Below are 23057 nucleotides of genomic sequence, written 5' to 3' on the forward strand. Positions count from 1 at the left end.
TTGCTAAATCAAAGATGAGCTTCAAATTCAAATTGTAATTTGAACCCTGATTTGTGAATGGCAAAAATTTACTGGAAATCAGCTGGGTGTAGTGGCACATGCCTTTAATCCTAGCACTTGGGAGGCAGAAGCAGGCCAATCACTGTAAGTTCAATGCCAGCCTGGTCTACAGAGTGAGTCTGGGACAGCCAAGGCTACACAGAGAGACCCAGTCTCAGAACCCTCCGCCCCCCAAAGCCAAACCAAACCAATTACTTGAACTCAGGACTTTACCCTAAAATTAGAGCTTCTTGTTATAAGGTGGACCAGCGGGAGCTTTTTAAAAACTAGCACAGTGGCTTTCAATCTGTGGGTCTCCACCCCTTTGAGGGTTGCATTACAGGCACCTTGTATTTCAGATATTTACAATTCATAACAGCAAAATTAGTTATTAAGTAGCAGTGGAATAATTTTATGGTTGGGGGTCATTACAACATGAGGGTCAAAGCATTAGGAAGGGTGAGAAGCACTGACCTACCATTTACTAAAGCCCATTGCTTTATTGAGCATGGCACTGCACAAGTACAGTCTACTAAAGTTACCAATTTGAGGATATGGAGCCTGGACACTCAAAAGAAGAAATACTGTAACATCTCTATAACTAAAAAGCCATACACAGCTGTGACATCTAATTTATGGGGGTGATTTTTTTTTATTAGGTATGCCATGAATGTGCATGTAGGCACTTTATACCTTGGTTGTATAGACTAGGTTTACCTAATATGCCAAAAAAATGTACAAAGTCAGTAACTGTTGAAAATGATGTGGGACATTGCACAACAAAGAAATTTGAATGACAATTTTATGCTTTTCAGGAAGATAACTTGAAATTTGGGGCTAATAATATCCAGTACCACAAACAGTAAACACAGAATTTAAAAAAAAAAAAAGGCTGCAAAACCACCACTTTTTCAAACTCAAGGGATCGAGTAGGGAAATCAACTACATGAGTTAGGGGGTAGGTGGTGGCTCCTGTTCACAGGTGAGTGGGTAATTGGGATTCCGGTTCCTGGACTCTCTGCCTTGAGCCGCCAAGGAGCAAATAAATGTACATTCAGAAGCCTAGGTACAGTACCCTCAACATTTTCAGTGACAAGGGAGACATGGTCTCCGGGAGCAAGACGATGAACTGCACACCGATCCGCATTGGCTGGCTAATTCCCGGGGCACTGTGGCAGGTTTCACGCCCTCATCCTGTCACCAGCGCCTGCGGCATTAGGCTGGTAGTTGATGCCAGGCCAGACTTCATAGCCCCTTTAATACGAAGTCGCTAAAAGAGATTCTAATCAAGAGGAAGAAGGCCTCACTCGTCTGAAAGCCTGCCCAATGGCTCCCACCTTCATTCCCCGCGGTCACCCGGGGACAGAGGCGAGGCGGTGCTGGGTCGAGTCAGGACACCAAGAGCTGAGGGCCCGGAAGGCGCCAGCCACGACCTAGAGGGACCAGGAAGGAACAGAGACCACAAGATGGCGTTGAGGCGGGGCGAGCCACGCCTCCCACAATGCTATGCGGCGCCCTCTTCCGGCTGTGGGCAGCGCGGTCGGTGGGGGCGGGGGGGAGGGGGCGACGAGGGAGGGGAGGAGTGTTAGCGACTGTGGCCGGAAGCCGGCTGAGCCGCTCTCTTAGAGCACCGCCTGTATTTCCGGGGCCTTGAGCCTCGCTCTTGAGACTTCCCTGTAGGCGGCGCGGGAGGGAAAAGTTTGTAGGGCCGTGCTGGGAGGATCACCTCGGTTTCCCAATGTGAGCAGTTTCCCGAACTCTCTTCAGGAGAAGGTTGCCCAGAGAAGTGGGGGACGGGAACATGAAGCAGTGTCTCTTTCTGACCATTTTGGTGCCTTTAGTCCTGGCGCCCCGACCTCCGGAGGAGCCAGGCTCTGCCTCCCACCCGCGACTTGGTAAGAGCCGGAGAAGCAAAGCCGGGGAGCAAACTGGCTTAGCTGGCCCTAGAGCGCTTGGAAGGACGCACCGGGGCGCTGGGGGCGGGGTACAAGGCTACAGAGGTGAGCCCCGAAGTTTTCAGTGTGGGAAGGGGGTGTGGCTCCCGGTGTGTAGCGAGAGGAAAGAGGTGGGCTTGTCACTCTGTGTGGAGGGACATCCTGGAGGGGTCTCTTAAAGGGCCTGCGAGAGGTCAGTTCTCCTAGGTTTGTAGTTTGGGGATGTGTTTAGAAAAGAGGTGCAGGCATGCGGATGGTTCGTGTGTGGAGTGTGAGATATGGTCGAGGTCCTTTGCTTGCTAACAAGCGGATCTAAGGTGTTAGGTGTTTCTGATAAAAGCAGGACCCTGAAAGAAAGGAGGGGCCCAAAGCTCCACACCGCTTGCTGGCTCTCAAAGTCGAACTTGAATTTCTTATGTAGGAGGTACTTAATGCAGTAAGCTGGTTGAAAGGCGGCGACACGAAGTAGTTTCGTTTGCATTTTCTGACTGGATTTGGAATCTTGGAGTTGGATTTCAAGATCACCCTAAGAACTTTCTTGTTTTGAAGAGATGCCTGGCGGAGAGAGTGAGGCTCAGACTTCCTAAGCCAGCTCTTGAATTAGCTTGCCACTGTGAATGCTCTCCTTGCAATTTAAAACAAATGACCAGGGCTGACCCGCTTAAACAGTTTAACAGTTTAAACAGCCTAGAAACTAGAGGGTTCCTACTCAGATCTTCAGATCTTTTTTTTTTAGAGCTATCATAAGGACAGGCATGCATTAGAGGTGTGAAGTGGTGATAGGTGACTCACCAGGCACCTTAGGATCCTTTCGCGTGCAAAAGTGGCGAAGACACTTCAGTTAACCAGTAACAAAGTGTGAAACAGTTTTGGTGATAGGGAACTTACCAGATGTCTTAATATCCTTTAGCCTGCAAATCTAAGGCACTTAAGTTAATCAATAACAAAGTGTGAACTAGTATTCCTCATTGTGTGATGTAACGATCCTGTCGGTCTATAGACGTATTTTATCATTCAGATCGAAACCCGGCTGAGTTTTCTTTACCTCTGTTTTGAGTCAGGGTTGGCCTGGAACTTGCTGTGTAAACCAGGCTGGCCTCAAACTCACAGAGAGCTGTCTGCCTTGGCCTCGCAAGGGCTGGATTGCCTTGCACCATCACTCCCAGGCTTGTGTTAGTTGGTGTTTTTTGATTTTTTTTTTTGTTGTTGTTGTTTTTAACCTTGTGCTTTCCTCTTATTTACTGAACAGAGGCTGTAATTGACTGGTATAAACATTTAATGTATTGCATGCCCTTATCCAAATGACTTTCTTGTGTGTGTGTGTGTGTGTGTGTGTGTGTGTGTGTGTTTGCGTTTGCATTTTAAACTGGATTACCTGTGTGACAAGATTAAAGAACCGAAAAGGAGCACGTTAGAAAGTGCTGAAATACAGACCGAGGGAAACATTCTCAGTGCTGATAACAGAGCCTGGGGACATGCTTCATTTTAAAGGTGCTAGTAATAAGCTTGCATTTGAGACAGTAAATGACTTTTGTACCATTCCCACACAACTTGTCACCACTCTCCTGTCCACGGGTGGAGAGAAAAGCGTGAATCTTAGGGACTCATACAGTGTAGAGGAAAACTACATTATTTCTAGATTGATGCTCAACAGTGTAAGCTGAGATCTAAACAGACACATCTAAAACAACATTCAAACATTAGGACGTGTTTATGGCAACCACTCTTGTGCGTATGTATTGTGCTGATAACCTCAAGGTAAGTTTCAAAATGTTTCAGGCACAAAATCTGTGACCTACTTTCCACCCCTTCCACCCACCACATCCTCTTTTATTAAAAGTAACACAAAGGAAAAACAGTTTTGAAATCAAAGTGAGACTTATACACCCAGCTAAAACTTCACTGTGATGTCATGACTAAGCTCATGTGACTCATAACTTTCCTAAATTATGCAATTCATAACAGTTCCTGAAGTAATTTTTGGTGATCCACAGAGTACCCTAAAAGCTAAGTGTCTGTTTATTGTGTACTTTTTGCCCTTCAGAAAATTATATACCTAATTGATATTTAGTACATTTATAGTCTAACTACAGAACCAAGTAAGTTAATGAAAAGAAAAAACCCTATGTTCTTAAAACTGTGAAACTATTTGTTGATCTTGAATAACCAAGTGTAATAGTAGGGTGAAGTTAAGCAGCAAACTGCCATGAAAACTGCCAAACAAACAAAAACTCCTCTTCAGATGCCCACAAGGCCTGTGTTCCTCACTTCCATCTTCTGAGACCCATTTTTTTTTTTAATCCAGTTAAAAAATATCTGGGGTGATGTAAGTACAGTGCTTGCCTAGCATTTATGTGCAAGGTTCTGAGTTCGAGCCCCATTTCAAAGCTCATTATCAGCAGCACTCAGGAGTTAGATGCCTGGCCTCTTCATGCTGAAGTTGCTGTTTATAAGCTGCCATCCTATGAAATCCAAATACCTAGCACAAGCCGCTTCAAGGGAGGTTTAAGGTAACTTTGTTTTGCAGCAGTAGTCAAAGAGATGACCTATTTCTAAGAACGAAGACTTAGACAATGATGGGGAAACTGGAGAAGTCCTTGTGGCTTTCAAAGGGCTTTCCGGAATGTTATGTGTGAAAGTCCTCCACATCCGAGTGCTGTTGACTTTGGGTTCTCAGCGTCTGTGTTGTGGAAGATAGCACCCGATTCGAGTGGAAGCATAGTCTGAAGAGAGTGTTAACTTCGGTGGTACAGAAGGAGCAACCGGACGGTCTTCACTGTGGTAGAGAAGTGAAAGAAGGTTGCTGCTTTGCCTCTCTGCCCTAAAGTCAGCAAAGAAGGCAGGCACCTTCCCCAACTTCCTCTTTGTCTATGCTCCACCAACAGGAATTGCAGATTCTGAAGAGTCTCTGCCAGTACTCTGGTTCCACTTGCTCTTTGACTGTGTACTCCTAACTGCTAAATATGCATCTCTGACCTTGTCTTCTTCCGTGAAGCCCCACTCATATCTGGCTGATATTCACACCTCCATATTAAAAAAAGCAAGTAGTGTAGTATGTCCAAAATTATCTGTCATCTGTTTTTGTTTAGAAGAGTGAGCATGAGGTAGGTGGTGATAGAACACACCTTTAATCCCAGGCAGAGGCAATCGAATCTCAGAGTTCAAGGCCAGCCTGGTCTACAGAGTGAGTTCTAAGATAGCCAGAGCTACACAGAGGAACCCTATTTCAACAGCCTCCCCTCCAAAATAAAAGAGAGTGTGAAAACAGTGTTGAAGCTGGACTAGGGGTTACTGAAGCTGTCCCATTGTCTCACTTGAGTTTGCACCAGTGTACCTCAGAACTCCATGGCCCTGGCTTTTTTCAGGGGTTCACCTGGACTCTGCTGACTCATTAAGGCTGAGCAGCTGCCGGTTACAGGACTTGTTAGTCTTGACCTAGGCTAGCCTCATCTCAGCCTGGTAAGCACTCACTGTAGAGAATTAGGTGAAGCAGCTGACTGCTGTAAACCCACAAAGGCACATTTTTAGTTGTAAAGTTCTGGTTCCCTGGCCCAGTAGAGAGCACTGATTTTCTTCGCTCAATTCACCTATTCCCAGGGCTTCCTGCACAGACTGGCCAGATTGCATGCGTCCCTGCCCTGCTTGTGTATTCTGGGAGTGCTGACCTTGAGTCTTCAGAACAGGCATAGTAAACAGTGGCCCAATCTAGGCCACTGTTTGTTGTTGTTGTTGTTAGGATAAGAGTTTCATTTGTAGCTGAGGCTTGCACGTGCCAGGGGCTTGTATTTACACTTAGAGACTATATTCTAGGAAAAAGTTATTCTGTAAAAAAAATGAAATAATATAGAAGATCCATAGATATTTTAGACCCTTCTTCTTAACACTTTATTTTCCTCACACACATGATACATTATATATAACTATACTTGTGCATATATATATGCATAGATACACACAAAAACGTAGACATAATTTTTAAACTTTAAAAAATTAGATTCAACTTAAAAGTGCTGATTATGAGTTTGATGGGAGAAACTTGGTTATACTTGAGATGAATTCACTAAATTCAGTGGCTGTAAAAACTTATTTGAGTATAAGCTGCTTTTGCCACGGGCTTCAGTTTGAGACTCACAGGATAACTTGGTTTTCTCTGTTCTTGCCTAAAATCCCTGTCTGGCTTGTCAGTGTGTGTGTGTGTGTGTGTGTGTGTGTGTGTGTGTGTGTATACATATATACATATATACTGTATACATACATAAATGTCTACATAGGTAGTGAAGCCAGAATCCCAGGAGTTTTTAGCAATACCCACTTTGTTCTTTCAGAAACTTACCTACTGATTTCCCAGATTCCAATCTTGTTTGTACCACACTGAAGTTCATTGAGATTTCTACTTAACAGTGCCCTTACCCAAAGTCTAAAATCCTTAAGATTTCATTCCCTGTTCATCAACTGACCTCCATCTGCCTCCTCAGTCTCATCATAAGTCATAGTTCTTTCTTGTTTGTTTTTGTTTTAGAGAGGGTCTCGGTCTGTACTCCTGGTCAGTCTGTAACTCACTATGTAGACCAAGCTGGCCTTGAACTCAGAGATCTGTCTGCCTCTGCGGTTTGAATGCTAGGATTAAATAATGGCTTGTGCCACCACAGCTGCCGTCCTGACCTCATGCCGTAGTTTTGCTGTGATGTTCTACAGTACAGTTTATCTGAGTTGCCTTCTCACTTCTGCAGTATGTGATGTGCCTTCTCTTAACTGCTACTGCATCATTTCTAAAAAAAAAAAAAAAAATTATGTGTTTTTTTGCCCACATGTATGTCTGTTCGTAATGTACATGTAGTATCAAAGATCTCCTAGAACTGGGGTTACAGACAGTTGTAAGCAACCTTGTGGATGCTGGGCATCAAATCCAGGTCCTCTGGAAGAGCAGCTAGTGCTCTTAACCACTGAACCATCTCTCCAGTCCTGACCTCAGCCATTGGATGCAGCCAGGAAAAGCATCCTTAGTTTGCCAGACAGGGATGCTAATCCTGCTGTGTTCTTCCATAACTGCTTCCCCCCCCTTCCCCCCCCCCCCCCGCAAGATACACTTAATGATAATTTTGTGTGATTGTTCTTCCCCACTGTACTAAAAAATATAATAGTAAAAATTCAAAAGCTCTGTCACATTGCCAATGCCCGGAGGTTCTTAATAAGTATTAGTTGAATAAATAAGTCCTAGTTTGAAAAGAGCAAAAAAGTATAGAATGTGTGTTCAGGAAAGTTGAAGCGAAGGTAGAAGGATACAGAAAACACAAAAGCAGTAAGGAAGATAGGGTCTGTAGCTAAATATCACTAGGTATTGCCAGTGGGAACTACACTATAGCACTTGGCAGGGAAGAGCAGCATAGTGGGGCCTTAGAACATTCTCCATTTGACCTTTTATTTAATTTTTTTTTTCGGTTTTTCGAGACAGGGTCTCTCTGTGTAGCCTTGGCCATCCTGGACTCACTTTGTAGACCAGGCTGGCCTCGAACTCACAGCGATCCGCCTACCTCTGCCTCCCGAGTGCTGGGATTAAAGGCGTGCGCCACCACGCCCGGCTTCATTTGACCTTTTAAATGGGCTCATTTTCTAAATTGTGTTTCTAGCTAGCTAACAGCTGTCTCATTTGGTGGCTGTAATCATTTACAGAATAGAATGGGCAACTACTGTGGAATTTTTTAAAGAGTCCATGACCAGGTGCTGAGCAAATGAGGATCTTAAGGTGTCTTATTGAGTACTGACAGCAATAAATGATACTGTAAGAAATTCTGCCCGGCATGGTGACGCATGCTTGTAATCCCAGCACTTGGGAGGCAGAGGCAGATGGATCACTGTGAGTTCGAGGCCAGCCTGGTCAACAAAGTGAGTGCAGGACAGCCAAGGCTACACAGAGAGATCCTGTCTCAAAAAACTATAAAAAATAAAAATAAAAATAATAAAAGAAAGAAAGAAAGAAAAAGAAAAGAAAAGAAAGAAAGAAAGAAAGAAATTCCTAAGCTGGGTGCAAAACTCTCAGCACTCAGTGGAGGCAGAGGCAGGCAGATTTATGTGAGTTCAAGGCCAGCCTGGTGTACAAAGTAAGTCCAGGACAGCCAAGGCTACACAGAGAAACCCTATCTCAAAACCCTAGATAAATAAATAAACAAATTCCACTGAGTTATACTCTTTTTTTTTTTTTTTTTGTGACAGGTCCTCAGTGTGTATTGCTGGCTGACCTGGAACTCACTATGGTAAACCAGGTTGGCCTCCAGAGTACTGGGATTAAGGTGTGCATCACAATGCCAGGCACCAGTCTCTACTTCTTTATTGAGAGAGTTGGGTAGAAATGAGAGAGAAATTCTGTTGTAAAGGTTGTGGAGAATTGTGTCCACCGAGGGCTAAGGTTCTGGGAGTGCACTACAGTGGGAAGTTGAGGATCTGAGGGGCACTTGCTAAGAAGGCAGCGTTAGGAGCTGTAGGTGGCTCGAGTTTGCCTTCCAAGAGGGAGCTGCTTTTTATTGAGTTGTTTTGTAATGGCTCCAGGATATCTAATTTGTAATATCCAGTTATTAAAAGAATATAATTGCAATGGAAACAGAGCTATTTTAAAGTATGTTAGGAAGCTACATTTAAAAGGCTCTTATTATAGACAGTCTACTTAAAATAACTAACAGTGTTGCTATCTTGCCCTTATTTTTCTTCTAGCCCCATAGTTAAGATACTGGGATATGAATAGTTTTTGAAACCTTCCTTTTCCTTAACTTTGTAGATAAGTATTCTACATGTTCTTAAAAACCTGCTGTGAACAGGCTTTTAAATGGTGGGTGGTTCCCTCATGTTCTTTGGAAGTTCCACAGTTTATCTGTTTTCCAGATTAGCCTACCTTGTTTCTGGTTCTTGTTTTTAAAAGCAGTGCAAGGCTGAATAAAAGATGGATGGATATTAAAAAAAGTGATATAATGGATATAAAAAAAGTGAGCTGGATATTAAACATATGAGTATTACCTGTAAAAGGACCCTATGTTGAGTGTCCCCACAGGCTTGCTTATGTGTGAGATGATTGGTCTCCAGCTGGAAGCATTATTTTTAGCTGTTTGCTTACTTTAGCTTAAGTGGTTTTCTCTCTCCTCTTTCTTTCTTTCTTTCTTTTTTTTTTCTGATTAATGATTTGGGGCAAGGAGGCCTTTGAGGGCGGGTGTCTTTCCTTGTTGCCTGTGGTAGCCTTGAACTCCAGCTGCCTCAGCTTTCAGTAAGATTACCGGTAGGAGCCCTAATGCTGCCAGACTTGTTCAGTGCTTTTCAGACTTGAATTCACATGAGAGTTACCTGGAAGGCAGCATAAGTTGCTAAACCCCACACTGAGGATTTCTGACTCTTTGTATTTCTAACAAGCTCCCAGCTGCTCATGCTGCTGGTGCAGGGGGACCACAGTCTGAAGAGCCCTCCCTGATCCGTGTATTGACAATGAAAGTACAACATTGAAATCAGGTTTCTAAGTCAGTAGGTGTGATTATGATCTTAAATGAAACTGTGGTCATGTACCAGCCTGATTCAAGGCAGTTGAAGACCAAAGGACTGTATTTTATCTCAGCATTGAGAATTCCTGTAGCTTGTGAACATGAGCCTGATGGGCCAAGGTCCTTGCAGAATTTTTTGTGGTAAAACACTGTTGAGAGCCAGGTGTGGTGGCCTTCACTTTGGGAGATGGATGCAGGATTAGGAGCTCAAGGCCAGCCTGGGGCCCAGTGAGATAATGCTGTAAGAAAAGGATGCTGTGGTGGGGTGTGGTGGCGCACATCTGTAATCCCAGCACTATGGAGGCAGAGGCAAGTGGATCTCTGTGAGTTTGAGACCAGCCTGGTCTACAAAGTGAGTCCAGACCAGCCAGGACTACAAGAGAAACCCTGTCTTGGTGGGGGGTGGGGGGGAGAGAGGAAGCTGTAATGAATAAAACATGGCTCCTTTTGGCCATTTCCTAATCTGTGAGATAAGACATGTCATAACCAAAAGTTAAGAAAGATACAGAGAGTTGTAAACTTCAGAGGGAAGAAATGGACGTTTGTTTGAAATGCTCGAAAGTCAAAAACCAGTGAAGTAGACAGCTCCAGGTGGGCTAGGCTACTTCATAGGCATTCTAAAGCATCATTTCAGGAAAGCTTTTCAGTATTTTGGCCTGGATAGACTTTTAAAAACCAGTGCTGTGTTGCACTAAGGTTTGGCCTTATTTTTCTTATAATCTACAATTCTTTGGCACACCATTGGTGTTAGAGTTTGGCATGGTAGACAAATGTGTTTTCTCTGAGCCTGTTTCGTCCTCATTTGGAGGAGAATTGCATTTAGGATGTTCTGTGGAAGTAGTGTAGTAGAGAAATTTGGTTATTGGTAAACAAGTTGGTTGATCAAGGTGCAAGTTTCTTGCAGGTTTTTCATTGGTGCCCCTAAGCTGTGTGGTTGTACCATCTATCATGGGTTAGAAAGGTGATTAAGATCTGAAACAGCCTTTCTCTGGATTGACTTTAAAAGGAAATTTTGTAAACACAAAATAGCAACTGTGAATTTTGAATCAGAGCCTTGAGTGCATGTTGATTAACTTTCATCTGGTAGCAGCATGTCTGTGCTCTTACTTTCCTCAGATTCACTCAAGAATTACATAACAGCAGGTATTTTCTCTGCCCACCCTGTAGAAACTATTCAGTACTTTCATCTTGCTTTACTGTCCACACCCATGTTCTCTGTTCCTTCTCTATTCCCCGCTTCCTTCTTTACCCCTTCTCTCCCTCAGTTATGTCCCTTTATTCCCTCCCTCGCATCATGTCTCACACTGGCCTGGGATTTGCTATGTAGCCTCCACTGTCCTGAAACCATGCTTTTCTTGTCTTAGTCTGTGGCATGCCTGGGTTATAGGTGTGTGATCCAGGTCTGACTTGGATACGTTTTCTTGTACATATCTGTGTTTCATACTAAAATGAGAGTTCAGTTGGATAAGGACTTTGTTCCGTCACTGCTGCATTTCAGCTCTTGGACTTCATTTAGGGCCTCATTTATAGCATAGCAGCAGGCGAATGAGCTGATGATCACACTGATTGGGGATATTTAGCAGGTTATGCTCTTGAGTTGACAGTTTCTAAAAATTTATTATAATAATAATTATTATTAACTATTATTATTACTAGTTTTTGGGACAGAGTTTCTCTGTGTGGCCTTGACTGTCCTGGACTCACATCATAGACCAGGCTGGCCTCGAACTCTCAGAGATCAATCCACCTGCCTCTGCCTCCCAGAGTGCTGGGATTAAAGGTGTAGTTATTTCGATTTTATGTGTATGATTGTTTTGCCTGCATGCAGGTTTGTGCTCCACTTGTGTGTCTGGTGTCCTTGGAGGTCAGAAGAGGGTGCCAGATCCAAAGGAATTAGAGTTAACAGTTGTGAGCTACCATGTGGACGCTGGGAACTTAGCCCCAGATGTCTATAAGAACTGCCATTACACTTAGCCTTTGAGCTGTCTCTTCAGCCCTAAAATATGTTTTCAAGGCTGGATGTGATAGCACAGGTAGGCCTGTAATCCCAGTGACTGAGAGGTGAGCGGGAACAGGAGTTCAGGGTCATGCTAGGCTACACTATACAACCTTTTCAGGGCCACCCTGGACTGCAGGAGATTCTGTGTGGGTGTGATGGCTTACATTTTTAGTCTCAGCAGATGGAAGGCTGAAGTGGGAGGATTGTTGTAAATTGGAGGCTAATTTGGGCTACAGTGAGGCCCTGTTTCAGAAACATAAACAAATAAACAAACAAAAATGCTCATAGTTCCAGCACTTGGGAGGCTTGAGTTCCTGGGCAGCATAGCTACATAGTACACTTCTGTCCCCAAATATAATTAATCTTAATTTTCGGTTGACATAAAATAATTGGATGTTTAAAAGCCAGGCATGGTGGTACATGTCTTTAATTCCAGCACTCAGGGAGACAGAGGCAGGTGGATCGTTGCAGGTTCCAGGCTAGCTTGGTCTATAAAGTGAGTCCAGGATAGCCAAGTCTATACAGAGAAACCCTGTCTCAAAAGACAAAACAAAACAGTATACAGTAAAGGCTGCTGCTGTTCTGAGGAATTCTATCTAGGTCCATTGAAATGATTGGAATGCCATGATTATTGAAAGGAAAGGGAAATACTAGCTTATATATTTTAGACAGTTATTATTTTTATTTTAGTTGTATGAGTGTTTGCATATATGTATGCACATAAACTGTAGCCTGCTATCTGGGGAGGCCAGGAGAGGGTGTCAGATCCCCTTGAACTGGAATGTCATACAGTTATGAATCACCACGTGGGTGCTGGGAATAGAACTTGGGTCCTCTGCAAGACCCTCTTAAGTATTGAGTCATTTCTCCAGTCCCCTTTTAGACAGTTTTAAAAGAGATTAGAGTCCTTTTTTTTAAAAATGTATTATTTAATTTTAATTTATGTGTGTTGGTGTGAGGGTGTCAAATCTTGGAGTTACAGACAGTTGTGAGCTGCCATGTGGGTGCTGGGAATTGAACCCGAGTCCTTTGGAAGAGCAGGCAGTGCTCTTAACCACTGAGCCATCTCTCCAGCCCCAACTAGAGTACTTTTTAAAAAAGATTTATTTATTTATTTATTATATATTACAAATACAGTGTTCTGCCTGCATGTATGCCTGCACACCAGAAGAGAGTACCACATCTCATTATAGATGGCTCTGAGCCACCATGTAGTTGCTGGGAATTGAACTCAGGATCTCTGGAAGAGCAGCCAGTGCTCTTAACCTCTGAGCCATCTCTCCAGCCCTCAAAAAAAAATTTTTTTTTAAGATTTGTTTTATTTATTGTCACATTATAGATAGTTGTGAGCCACCATGTGGTTGCTGGGAATTGAACTCAGAACCTCTGGAAGAGCAGGCAGTGCTCTTAAACACTGAGCTCTCTCCAGCCCTAAAAAGTATTTTTAAGTTAAAAAGACTTTTAAAAATTAAAAGTCCTTATTTTGGAGGAAGCATCAGGGAATCTGTTGATTGAAAATGTGGAGAGGAATGTCATATACTTTATTATAGTAGCTCCGGTTTTGAATCTCACTTGTGCATTTTCTGAGCTGAGGACAGTGCATCTTTGTTTTCTTGGATGGTGACTTGGTCTGGTAAAGCAGTTGGCGATGGTTTCTGTCTGGGGAATCAATCAATTCCCTCTCCCTGCACCTACTGGTAGGCACTGATGGAGCTGTTGGGGTGACAGTAGTAGTGATGCTACTACCAGCTCTCCATTTGGAGACTGAGTCTTTTTTTAAAATTATTTAATTAATTTATTCAGATTACAACTCAATTGTTATCCCATCACTTGTATCCTCCCGTTCCTCCCTCCCTCCTGTTTTCACCCTATTCCCCTCCCCTTTATGACTGAGGGGGACCTCCTCCCCCACTATATGGTCATAGGCTATCAAGTCTCATCTTGGTAGCCTGCTTATTCTTTCTTTGAGTGCCACCAGGCCTCCCCACCCAGAGGAGGTGGTCAAATATGGGGCACCAGAGTTCATGTGAAAGTCAGTCCCCGCTCTCCACATAACTGTGGAGAATATCCTGACCATTGGCTAGATCAGAGTAGGGGTTTGATGTTTACTACCTGTATTGCCCTTGGTTAGTGCAATAGTTTGAGCAGACCCCCCCCCCCAGGCCCTGATTCACTCATCACGATGTTCTTCTTGCAGGTTTCTAGGACCCTCTGGATCCTTCTATTTCCCCATCTCCTATATTTCTCTTACCTAGAGTCCCATGGAGACTGAGTCTTGCTGACAAGCCCAAACTGGTCTGGAACTCAGGCTCAGGTTTGGGACTTTGTGCAGATGCTTGCTTTCCTGGTTTTGGGTTCTTAGGCTGTTAATACACACATTCGTTACTCTTTCCTATTACCTGTCCACTGATAAGAGATTGACTGCTCAGTTTGACAGTGAAAAAGTTGAGTCGGCTTCTTTTATCTTGGACACTTTATATAAACGTGTGATAAAGTGCCTTTTACCTTTAAAGTCTCATGTATATATGGTAGTCTTTAGAGACACCAAATTGTTAGTGTCTAACTTGCGTCCATGCTTAGTTCCCTGGATGTTTAAGTATGCTCCCATGCTAGCTTGTTTGCCATGATCAGAGTGATTCCTACAGTGCAGCTGTTTGTGTAGTAAGTCTGTTACCTCCTTGCCCCTCCCTTCTTCCCGGAGAAACTGGGTCATTTGTTTTGCAGGAATCTAACTTTCTAGGTGTGGCTATGCTTCCTTCTCTAGTTATTTGACTTGGCAGCATCTGCACCTTTTATGTACTAAGAATCTGAACTTAGGTCTCCATTAAGTCCAGGTTCAGTTGTTTTTTTGTTTTTGTCTTTTGTTTTTTGTTTTTTAAAGAATATGTGAGTGATTTGTTGTTCTGGCCATTTGAGCACTTGAGCTTATTTTCTGGCACAGTTGACTAGTACACTTCAGTGCTAATTACCTTTAAAATGATTTGTTTACTCATTTTTTATGTATATGAGTGCTTTGCCTATGTGTATGTATATGTACTTTGTGTGTGGTTTGTGCCAGCAGAGTGTCTGATTCCCTGGAGCTAGACGTGTGGATGGCTGTGAGCTGCCATGTGAGCGCAGAAACACGTGCTTTAACTGCTGGTCCCGTTCTGCAGCCTCTGCCAGCCTTTATTTGTATTTTAAAGATTTATTTACTTTTACTCTATGAATATTTTTCATGTATGTGTGTGTGTCATGTACATGATGGTGCCCATGAACATCAGAGGAGGGCCTTCCATTCCCTTCCTTGGAGTTGCAGTTACAGATAGTTGTAAGCTGCCATGTGAGCGCTCAGATTTGAACCCAGGTCTTCTGGAAAATCAGCAAGTTCTCTTCACTGCTGAGCCACTGCTTTAGCCTCCATAATCCAATAAAAAACACATTTTAAAAATTGTATCTGTGTGATTGTACATATGGGTGCCCACAGAGGCTTTAGATCCCGTGGAGCTGGAGTTACTAAGTGTTTTTGAATTGTCTGATGTGGGTGCTGTGATCTGAGTTCAGGGCCTGATGACTGAGCAGCTAATGCTCTTAAACAACTGAGCTATCTATGTAGCCACTAATATTTTTTTACCTCTTTTTCAGAGAAGCTTGATTCTTTGCTCTCAGACTACGATATCCTCTCTCTATCTAATATCCAGCAGCACTCCATAAGAAAAAGGGATCTGCAGTCTGCAACACACTTAGAAACACTACTAACTTTTTCAGCTTTGAAAAGGTAATTAGAACTATATGTAGAATAATATTGGGGCAATGTGGGGGTGACAAAAGCAATAAAAAGGGATATTTATAGAAATCTTAAGAAGTTACTTTTTAAAGACTTGTACTTGGTGTGTGATTCTAACATTGCATAATGCCTATTTTAAAGTCCATATTTTAATAAAGTATTTTAAATTCTTTATCAATATTTTAAAGGAAATGAGTACCCTAAGAGTATTACTGGGCTGGGCCAAGGGCGCTTGTGGCGCACACCTTTAGTCCCAGCTCTCAGGAGGCAGGGGCAGGCGGATCTCTGTGAGATCCAGGCCATCCTGGTTTACAGAGTGAGCCTAGGACAGCCAGTGCTACACAGAGAAACCCTGTCTCGAAAAACCAAACCAAACCAAGCCAAACAAACAAATTACTGATGGTAACAATGTTTATACAATTCTAACAGTTTTATTAACTGAATGTTTATAATACTTTATATTTTCAAATTTTTTTTATTCTTTGTTTTGTGAATGAATGTTTTGCACATCTGTATACCCCATGTGTGCTTGGTGCCCTCAGAGGCCAGAAGAGGGCATTGAGTTCCCTGGGACTGGAGTTAGAGAGTTTCATGAGCTATGATGTGGGTGCCAGGAATCCAGCCTGGGACCTATGGAAGAGCAGCCAGTATTCTTAACTGTTGAGCTCTCTTGAGCTCAATTATTTTTTAAAATAATTCTTTATTTTTACTATTTATGCTTATGTCTGTGTGAATATATATGCATGGGTGTGTGCTAGTGAAGGAAGTGTGTGTGTGGTTGAGGAAGCCAGAAGAGTGATCCATTAGAACTGGAGTTACTCGATGTGGGTGCTGGATCTGAACTGACAGTTGGTGCTCATGACAGTTAAAAAGCAATAAAATGGGATTGGAGAGATGGCTCTGGTTGAGAGGACTGACTGCTCTTACAGGTTCAATTCTCAACAGCCCCACCAGGTGCCAATATACATACATAAGAACTTAGTTAAAAACCAGTAGGAGAATATAAGTGAGCTGTTTTTTATTTTTCAAACTAACCGAATAAGATATATTCAAATAAAAATAAACACAAGTAGCGTTACCATTGGTTTTTTTTGGAGGGGGGGACAAAAAAACCCCAGCTCAAGCTTAAAAAAAGAAAAGAAAAGAAAAAAGAAAAAGGCTAGGCTCCACCCACTTAGTACTCTAGTTAGAGACAGTGGTAAGACCCATACATTAGGAAGAAAGGGTCTAAGGAGCCTCAAGTTCATCTTCTAGGGTCCAGCATTGAGGTTTAAGTCTAAGCAGAGAAAAAAATTGGGTCATGGGAAAGAGATCCTTGTGATTGAGCAGTCCTGGCTGAGGTGTGGTTCTCCCTGTCTCAGTTCTTGTTCTTTGGGGATGGTCCAACGAAGCCCTTATCAGTTGCCACTACTCCGCGTCTTACTGATGATGCGTGGGTGTCGCCTCGCCCTCCTGGGTTCTTCTCATCTAGACTGGTGAAGGGGCCATCTACCTCATGAAATCTTGTTTTCTTGTGGGCCCAGTTGAAGCACAAAAGGTGCCTAAGTGCCTGTTTTAGTAATACATGCATTTGATTAAAAAACCAAATTGTCATAGAGCAGCAGGGCTGTAGTTCAGGTTGTAGACTGCTTGTCTAGCACACACAGGGCCCCTACTGCCACCACCATGTACACGAACAAAACAAACAAAACCTTCATGGAGTATAGTAAGTTTTCATTTTCTAAGTTTCCCATATCCAGAAAAGTTTCTTGTTTTGTAAACTTCTAAAACATTTTAGTACAGTAAGATTTTTTAAAAACATTTTATTTATTGGTGGTAGGGACATTTATGCTGCAGCACATGTGTAGCGATCAGAGACAAGTTTGTAGAAATTGGTTCTTACCTTCCACTATGTGGGTCCCAGGGATCAAATTAGTACCATCAGGCTTGGCAACAAGAGCCTTTCTTTGCCCACTAAACGTCTGGATACCCCGTCAGTGCATAGTTTTTGTACATAGACAAAAATGTATATGCATAGCTAGCATTCCCTCACTATGTTGATGAGTTCAACCAATCACAGAATACACTTCCATCTGATATGAACATGTCCAAAATTTGTCTTGTCACTACTCCCTGAAGAATAATAGTATTTTAAATTTAATCAGATTATTTATTTATTTACCTTGAGACAAGGTCTTGCTGTGTGGTCCTGGCTGGGGTGGACCACACTGGCCTTGAACTTGCAGACACCTTCTGCCACTCTGGTGCTAGGATGTGCCTCTGCACGTGGTTCTGTGTGGTCCTGGGGAACCCAGGGCCTTGTGCCTGCCAGGCAGGCACTCTACCAGCTGCGCTATGTCCCCAGCCTAGCGCACTAGGTTTTTGCTACCATACAGCTTTCATTTTCTCCAAGGGCAAATATTTTAGAGTTGTTTTTAATTACATTTCAATTGAAATGGAGCATCATTTTCGTTCCTTTCTGTGAATTAGGCTTTCACAGGCTTTCCCCATTTTTTTCTATTGAGTTTGTTCTTTTGACTACTACATTGTAGTGTTGCTTGGGCATTAAGTAATTGGTCAGTTATTGGCATGTTACCGATGTTTTTTGTAAGAAGTTTTTAATAGTATTTTTCTAGTTATTGCCATATCTCTATGTTATTTTAAAGTAACTTTTAGAATTTATGTACAGATAGTACAGTAGTGATTACAGATAGTATAATATTGACTAGCTAGCTTCAAACCAAGTGTCAAAACTAAGTGTATTGTTATCCAGGCACCTGACATAACTTATCTCTAATTCTTACCCTTGTCTTCGTAGTTGTTTCCTTTTTGAAGGCACATGCTTCTGGCTCAGGGAAATTAGAATACGTGCCCACAGTAGAAAGCTGTTTGTGCACAGATAGGGCTCCAGAATTAAGGTATTTCTGCAGCACTGGTGGGAAGTTTGGGGAAGAGTGAGCGGGAAGGGATATGGCTCAGTGTGAGGGTGCCTGCTAGCAACCTGAGCTCCACCCTTGGTAGGCCAGAGAGCGTCCACGTGTGCACTGCGGCTGGCGTGTGCCCACACATACACACACACTGAATAAATCAATGTAGTAAAGTGATTTTAGTATGTAGGAGCAAGTGAGGAGGTACAAAAGAACTGAAACTGCACATTCTCTCTTTCCATAAATTTGAGGCAGCCTGTGGAGTCATTACCTATGATAGGGCAGCTACTTCTGTGGGTGTACATATTTCTCTCTCGTGCTGCAAAATGACATTCATTAGTTCATTAGGAAAATATTCATATAAGCTGTGCATGGTGGTGCACTCCTTTAACTCCAGCACTGGGAGGTAGAGGCCAGGGGGATCTGTGGGCGGTCAGGGCCACCATGGAGTTCCAGGGCAGCCCATGCCGCGGGCTGGGATTAAAGGCCTACTCTACCACCTCCAGGCTAAGATTTTCATCTTAAATAGCAGTGGAAAACAAAAGAGCTTAAATCAGACTACGCTGGATTTGGATGTGACTATTAGAGGGTGAAAACCATGGAATAAATACTGAAGTGATTGCATAATGAGTAGTAGTTTATGAAAAAGGAAACTTGTTGAAACTTTGCCTTTTGAGTTTTGTTTCCTCATTGATACAAATAAATAAATACCTATTCTAAATAATGAAAAAGCTGCAAAAACGGTTTAACTGACATGCTGTCTGGAGGTTTATAAAACTCGACACTAAGATCATAATTTTTGGGGGGGTTTCCGAGATGGGGTTTCTTTGAGTAGTCCTGGTTGTCCTGGAACTCACTCTGTAGACCAGGCTGGCTTTGAACTCACAGAGATCCCCTGTCTCTACTTCCCGAGTGCTGAAATTACAGGTGTGGGCCACCGTGCCTAGCTAACATCAGAAAAATTTAAAAGCAAATTTTATCATTACTAGGCCTTATTTTTACCATACACCAAGATTTGGTTTTTATAAAAATTATGTGTGTGTTCATGTGTATGAGTGTGGATGCATGGGGCTGTAGGTATGTGGAGATCAAAGGACAATCTTGGTCAGCAGCCCTCACCTTCCACTTTTGTTTTAAATTGGTCCTCGCATTGGTATGACAAATGGCTCTCTCCACTGAGCCAGACTACCCAGTCATGACAGCAGATCTTGAAGTAGAAGACCCAGAATGCAGTTCCTGGGACTTTCCTAGGAAGAACATTAGAGACACTATTACAGTCCATGTGGAGCTTTAACCCTGAATAGGGCATTTGTAATAGGGGTGCTTTTCTTCTCAAAGTTCCATTATAGCCAAAGTGGAAAGAACACTAATGGTAATGTGTAGTGTAGGAGGACATGTTTTTGGATAGCAGAGGAAATGAGCCAAGATTTTATGAAATGGTGTATTGTGTTTCTCCCTGACCATCAAAAAATATATAAGCAAAACTAAAGTTACCTTGTATGCTCAAAAAGTTAAAAATACTTGTTGCTCCGGAGACAGTCCCAGTCTGGATTTTTTCCTGGCAATTGAAAGATTTATGCAGACCCACAGGGAAGTAACATTTTATATTTTCAACACCATTGCTGACTAAATTTGTTCCTGTGGTTGAGATGAGTAGCATATCTTGCTTTTCCTTGGTTGAGTATTAGTGGGCACATTGAAAGGTCTCTGTAAAGCTGGGCGTGGTGGCGCATGCCTTTAATCCCAGCACTCGGGAGGCAGAGGCAGGTGGATCACTGTGAGTTCAAGGCCAATCTAGTCTACAAAGCTAGTCCAGGACAGCCAAGGCTACGCAGAGAAGCCATGTCTAGAAAAAAAAAAGAAAGAAAGAAAGAAAAAAGAAAGGTCTCTGTAAATACTGACAAAGTCTGACTCACTATGCCTAGTTTTTATTTTAAAATGAACATGATGTAAAGTATTAAACCATATAAAGAACTGGAATGAATATATTTTAATATCTGCATTTAGAACCTTTGTATCTATTTCCCCAGTAGTAATTATGTAGTTTTCAAGGTAGGTTCTATTGAGGAGAAAAAAAAGCACAGGTACTTTAAGTACAGAAGCAGCATTTTAGTAATTGTACACAGTAGTAAGAGTTCTTCCATAGGATACCAGTTTGATTGCTAGAAGCCGTGGAGTAAAAATCCCTTGGTTTTTGAACAATCAAGTCCATTGTTGAATTTCACAGTTTACTAGCTCTGTAGCTTGAGTGTGTAAATCTCTCTACTTCTATGAAGTGGAGATCATATACAGATTATCTTAAGAGCAAATAGATGTAATTATTGCCATATAACATAGTCTGAGATAAGCAGGACACCTAACTTCAGCCTCCAACTGTCCACGCGTGTTTCCTTATTAATCAGTTTCCAGGAAAGATAAATGCCTAAGCTTTTACCCTTATTTCCCAAGCATTAGCTAATGATCTATCTCTCTCCCTCCCTGCCTCCATCCATCCCTCCCTCCCTTCCTTCCATCCTTCCTTCCTTGACTATACAGAATATGACAGTTTATTTTTTTAAATTACATTCTTTAAACCAGGATACACAGACTAACTAAATTTAACAGTATTTTTTGCAAAAGTAGATTACATAATATTTAGAAATGCCGGGAATAATCTTACTCTTTAAAAATTAGACAGCAAGTGGCTGAAGCGCAAAAAGCCTTCAGAATGGAGGTAGGGAATGTTTGGTGACACCAGAGAGGAGCTATGCTGAAGAGAAACCACTATGACATGGCTGCAAACTGCCCTTGTGTTCTTGCAGTGCTATACAAAACAGCCTCAATTCCAGTCCGCTCAAGTGAGTCTCAGTGCTACAAGAAAAAAGTCAGCTCGAACTCTCAAGCAATCAGAGGTCCTCTTCATAGTTTCTTTCTTTCTTTTTGAATGTCTATGTATCTGGGCACATTTGCCATGTGCCATGGCACACATATGTTGGTAAGAAGACAGCTTGAGGGAGTTAGTTTTCTGTTTCCATCATGTAGGCCCCACAGATTGAACTCAGGTTGTCGGGCTTGGGAGCAAGCACCATTACCTGTGAGCTGTCTTACTAACCCCCATGCCCTCGTTAAAACTATTTTAAAATTTGTTTCTTTTGTTCTGGTAAGGTTTTACAACTACATCAAATAGTCCATTTGAGAAATAATGCTATATGTACCTAGTAAGTCATGAGCTGCTGTGGGTCTGGAAAGATGACTTGGCGGTTAAAGCGCTTGCTGGTTTTGCAGGAGACTGGAGTTTCCCAGCACCATGCTGCACAACTCCCAAGCACTAGTGACTCTAGCTTCAAGAGATACAACACACTCTTCTGGCCTGCCTGAGGGCGTGTGTGTGTGTGTGTGTGTGTGTGTGTGTGTGTGTGTGTGTGACAAGCACATACTCATATGTACACATGTCACACACAGAATCAGAATAATGGAAAAAAATCTTTTTTTTTTCTGAGAGAAAAATACGGAATGCTTCACAGATTTGCATATTATCCTGTGAAGGGCCATGCTAATCTTGTGGTTTTAGTGTATATGTTGCCAAAGTGAGCACATGTTATAATTCTTTTAAAAAGTTACTAGTTATAACTTGAGTAGAGATTTGTTCATCTCATCTCTTCTAAATCTAAAAAAGTGAAGTAAAAATTAGATCTCTATTTTGTATTTTTAAATTCTGAATGCACTCTCTTTGCAGGCATTTTAAATTATACCTGACATCAAGTACTGAACGCTTTGCACAAAACTTCAGAGTTGTGGTGGTGGATGGAAAAGAAGAAAGCGAGTACAGTGTAAAATGGCAGGACTTCTTCAGTGGACACGTGGTTGGTTAGTATGGAGCTTGCATTTTGCAGTGTTTTGGGCTGTTGTGTTTTATGCTTGTCACTTTTGTGTGGTGGAATACCTGACATAAACAAAGAGAAAGGATTTACGTCAGTGCATGGTTTACGAGGTTGGTTCATGATGCTTTGGATCTGAGGTAGGATGGACCATCATGGTGGCGGAAAGAAGCTTGTGGCTCACCTCACGGATGCCAGGAGACATGGAGAAAAGAGAGGGGCACAGGGACAAGACACGTCTTCTAAAGGCATTCTCCCATGACCTTCTTTTCCCAAGTAGATTCCACCTCTAATTAGTTCACTCAGTTATCAGTTCATCAGTGGATCAGTCCCTTGATAAAGTTAGAATCCACATAGTCCAATCACCTCTCAAGAGCTAGCTAGTAGCTAGGCTTTGAACAGACCACCATAGGTCTCTCTGGCTTTAGCCTAGTTACAAAGTCTTTTTTTCTTTTTCATTTTGGTGGATGGGTAAAGAAAGAGGTCATAGTATACTACATGTTTTTATATGAGCTATGTAAGTTTGGGAGCAGGAACATTCTAATGGGGGAAATAGGTGTTTTTAGCATGTTGTTTAGCTAGCTTTCTTCCCCCATCCCCTTAACATAGCCCTAACTGGTCTCAAGTGCGCTGTTGTTCTTTCCCACGTAGGTCTCCACAGAGTGAAGCATCACACCTGCCTAGGTTTGCTTTTTACTTTTTTCTGCAATAAGAAAAAGATAATGACATGGAACGCTCCAGATTACTGTTGACATATTCTAAATTGTGCTTCCTGGTTTCCTTAGTTGTTATTATTTTATTTTTCTTATTTTTGAGACAGGGTTTCTTTGTATAATCCTGGCTGTCCCAGAACTCATTCTGTAGACCAGGCTGGCCTCGAACTCAGAGGCCTGCTTGCCTGCCTCCCAGAGGGCTAAGGTGCATGCCACCATGCCCAGTAACTTTCCTTAGTTATTTTTGAGACAGTCTCATTAGGTAGCTTATGCTGACCGGCACTCCTAACAGTCCTCCTGCTCAGCTGACAGCAGAAAGTATAGAC

The 23057-nt window shown here is 42.4% G+C and overlaps 1 protein-coding gene across 1 annotated transcript in view; it reads left to right on the forward strand.

Moving 5' to 3' along the window:
• The first annotated feature begins 1636 nt into the window (after positions 1–1636).
• The window catches only part of ADAM17 (ADAM metallopeptidase domain 17), a 47742-nt gene continuing 26321 nt past the window's right edge, over positions 1637–23057 (forward strand). Inside the window, exons 1-3 of the mRNA XM_084792182.1 lie at positions 1637–1934; positions 15114–15246; positions 21877–22007. Of these exons, the coding sequence (XP_084648308.1) occupies positions 1841–1934; positions 15114–15246; positions 21877–22007 (358 nt within the window). The 5' untranslated portion in view covers positions 1637–1840. The remainder of the gene's footprint in view (positions 1935–15113; positions 15247–21876; positions 22008–23057) is intronic.

Source organism: Acomys minous (assembly GCF_964271855.1).
Source record: "Acomys minous genome assembly, chromosome: 8".
In the NCBI taxonomy this organism is placed as follows: domain Eukaryota; kingdom Metazoa; phylum Chordata; class Mammalia; order Rodentia; family Muridae; genus Acomys; species Acomys minous.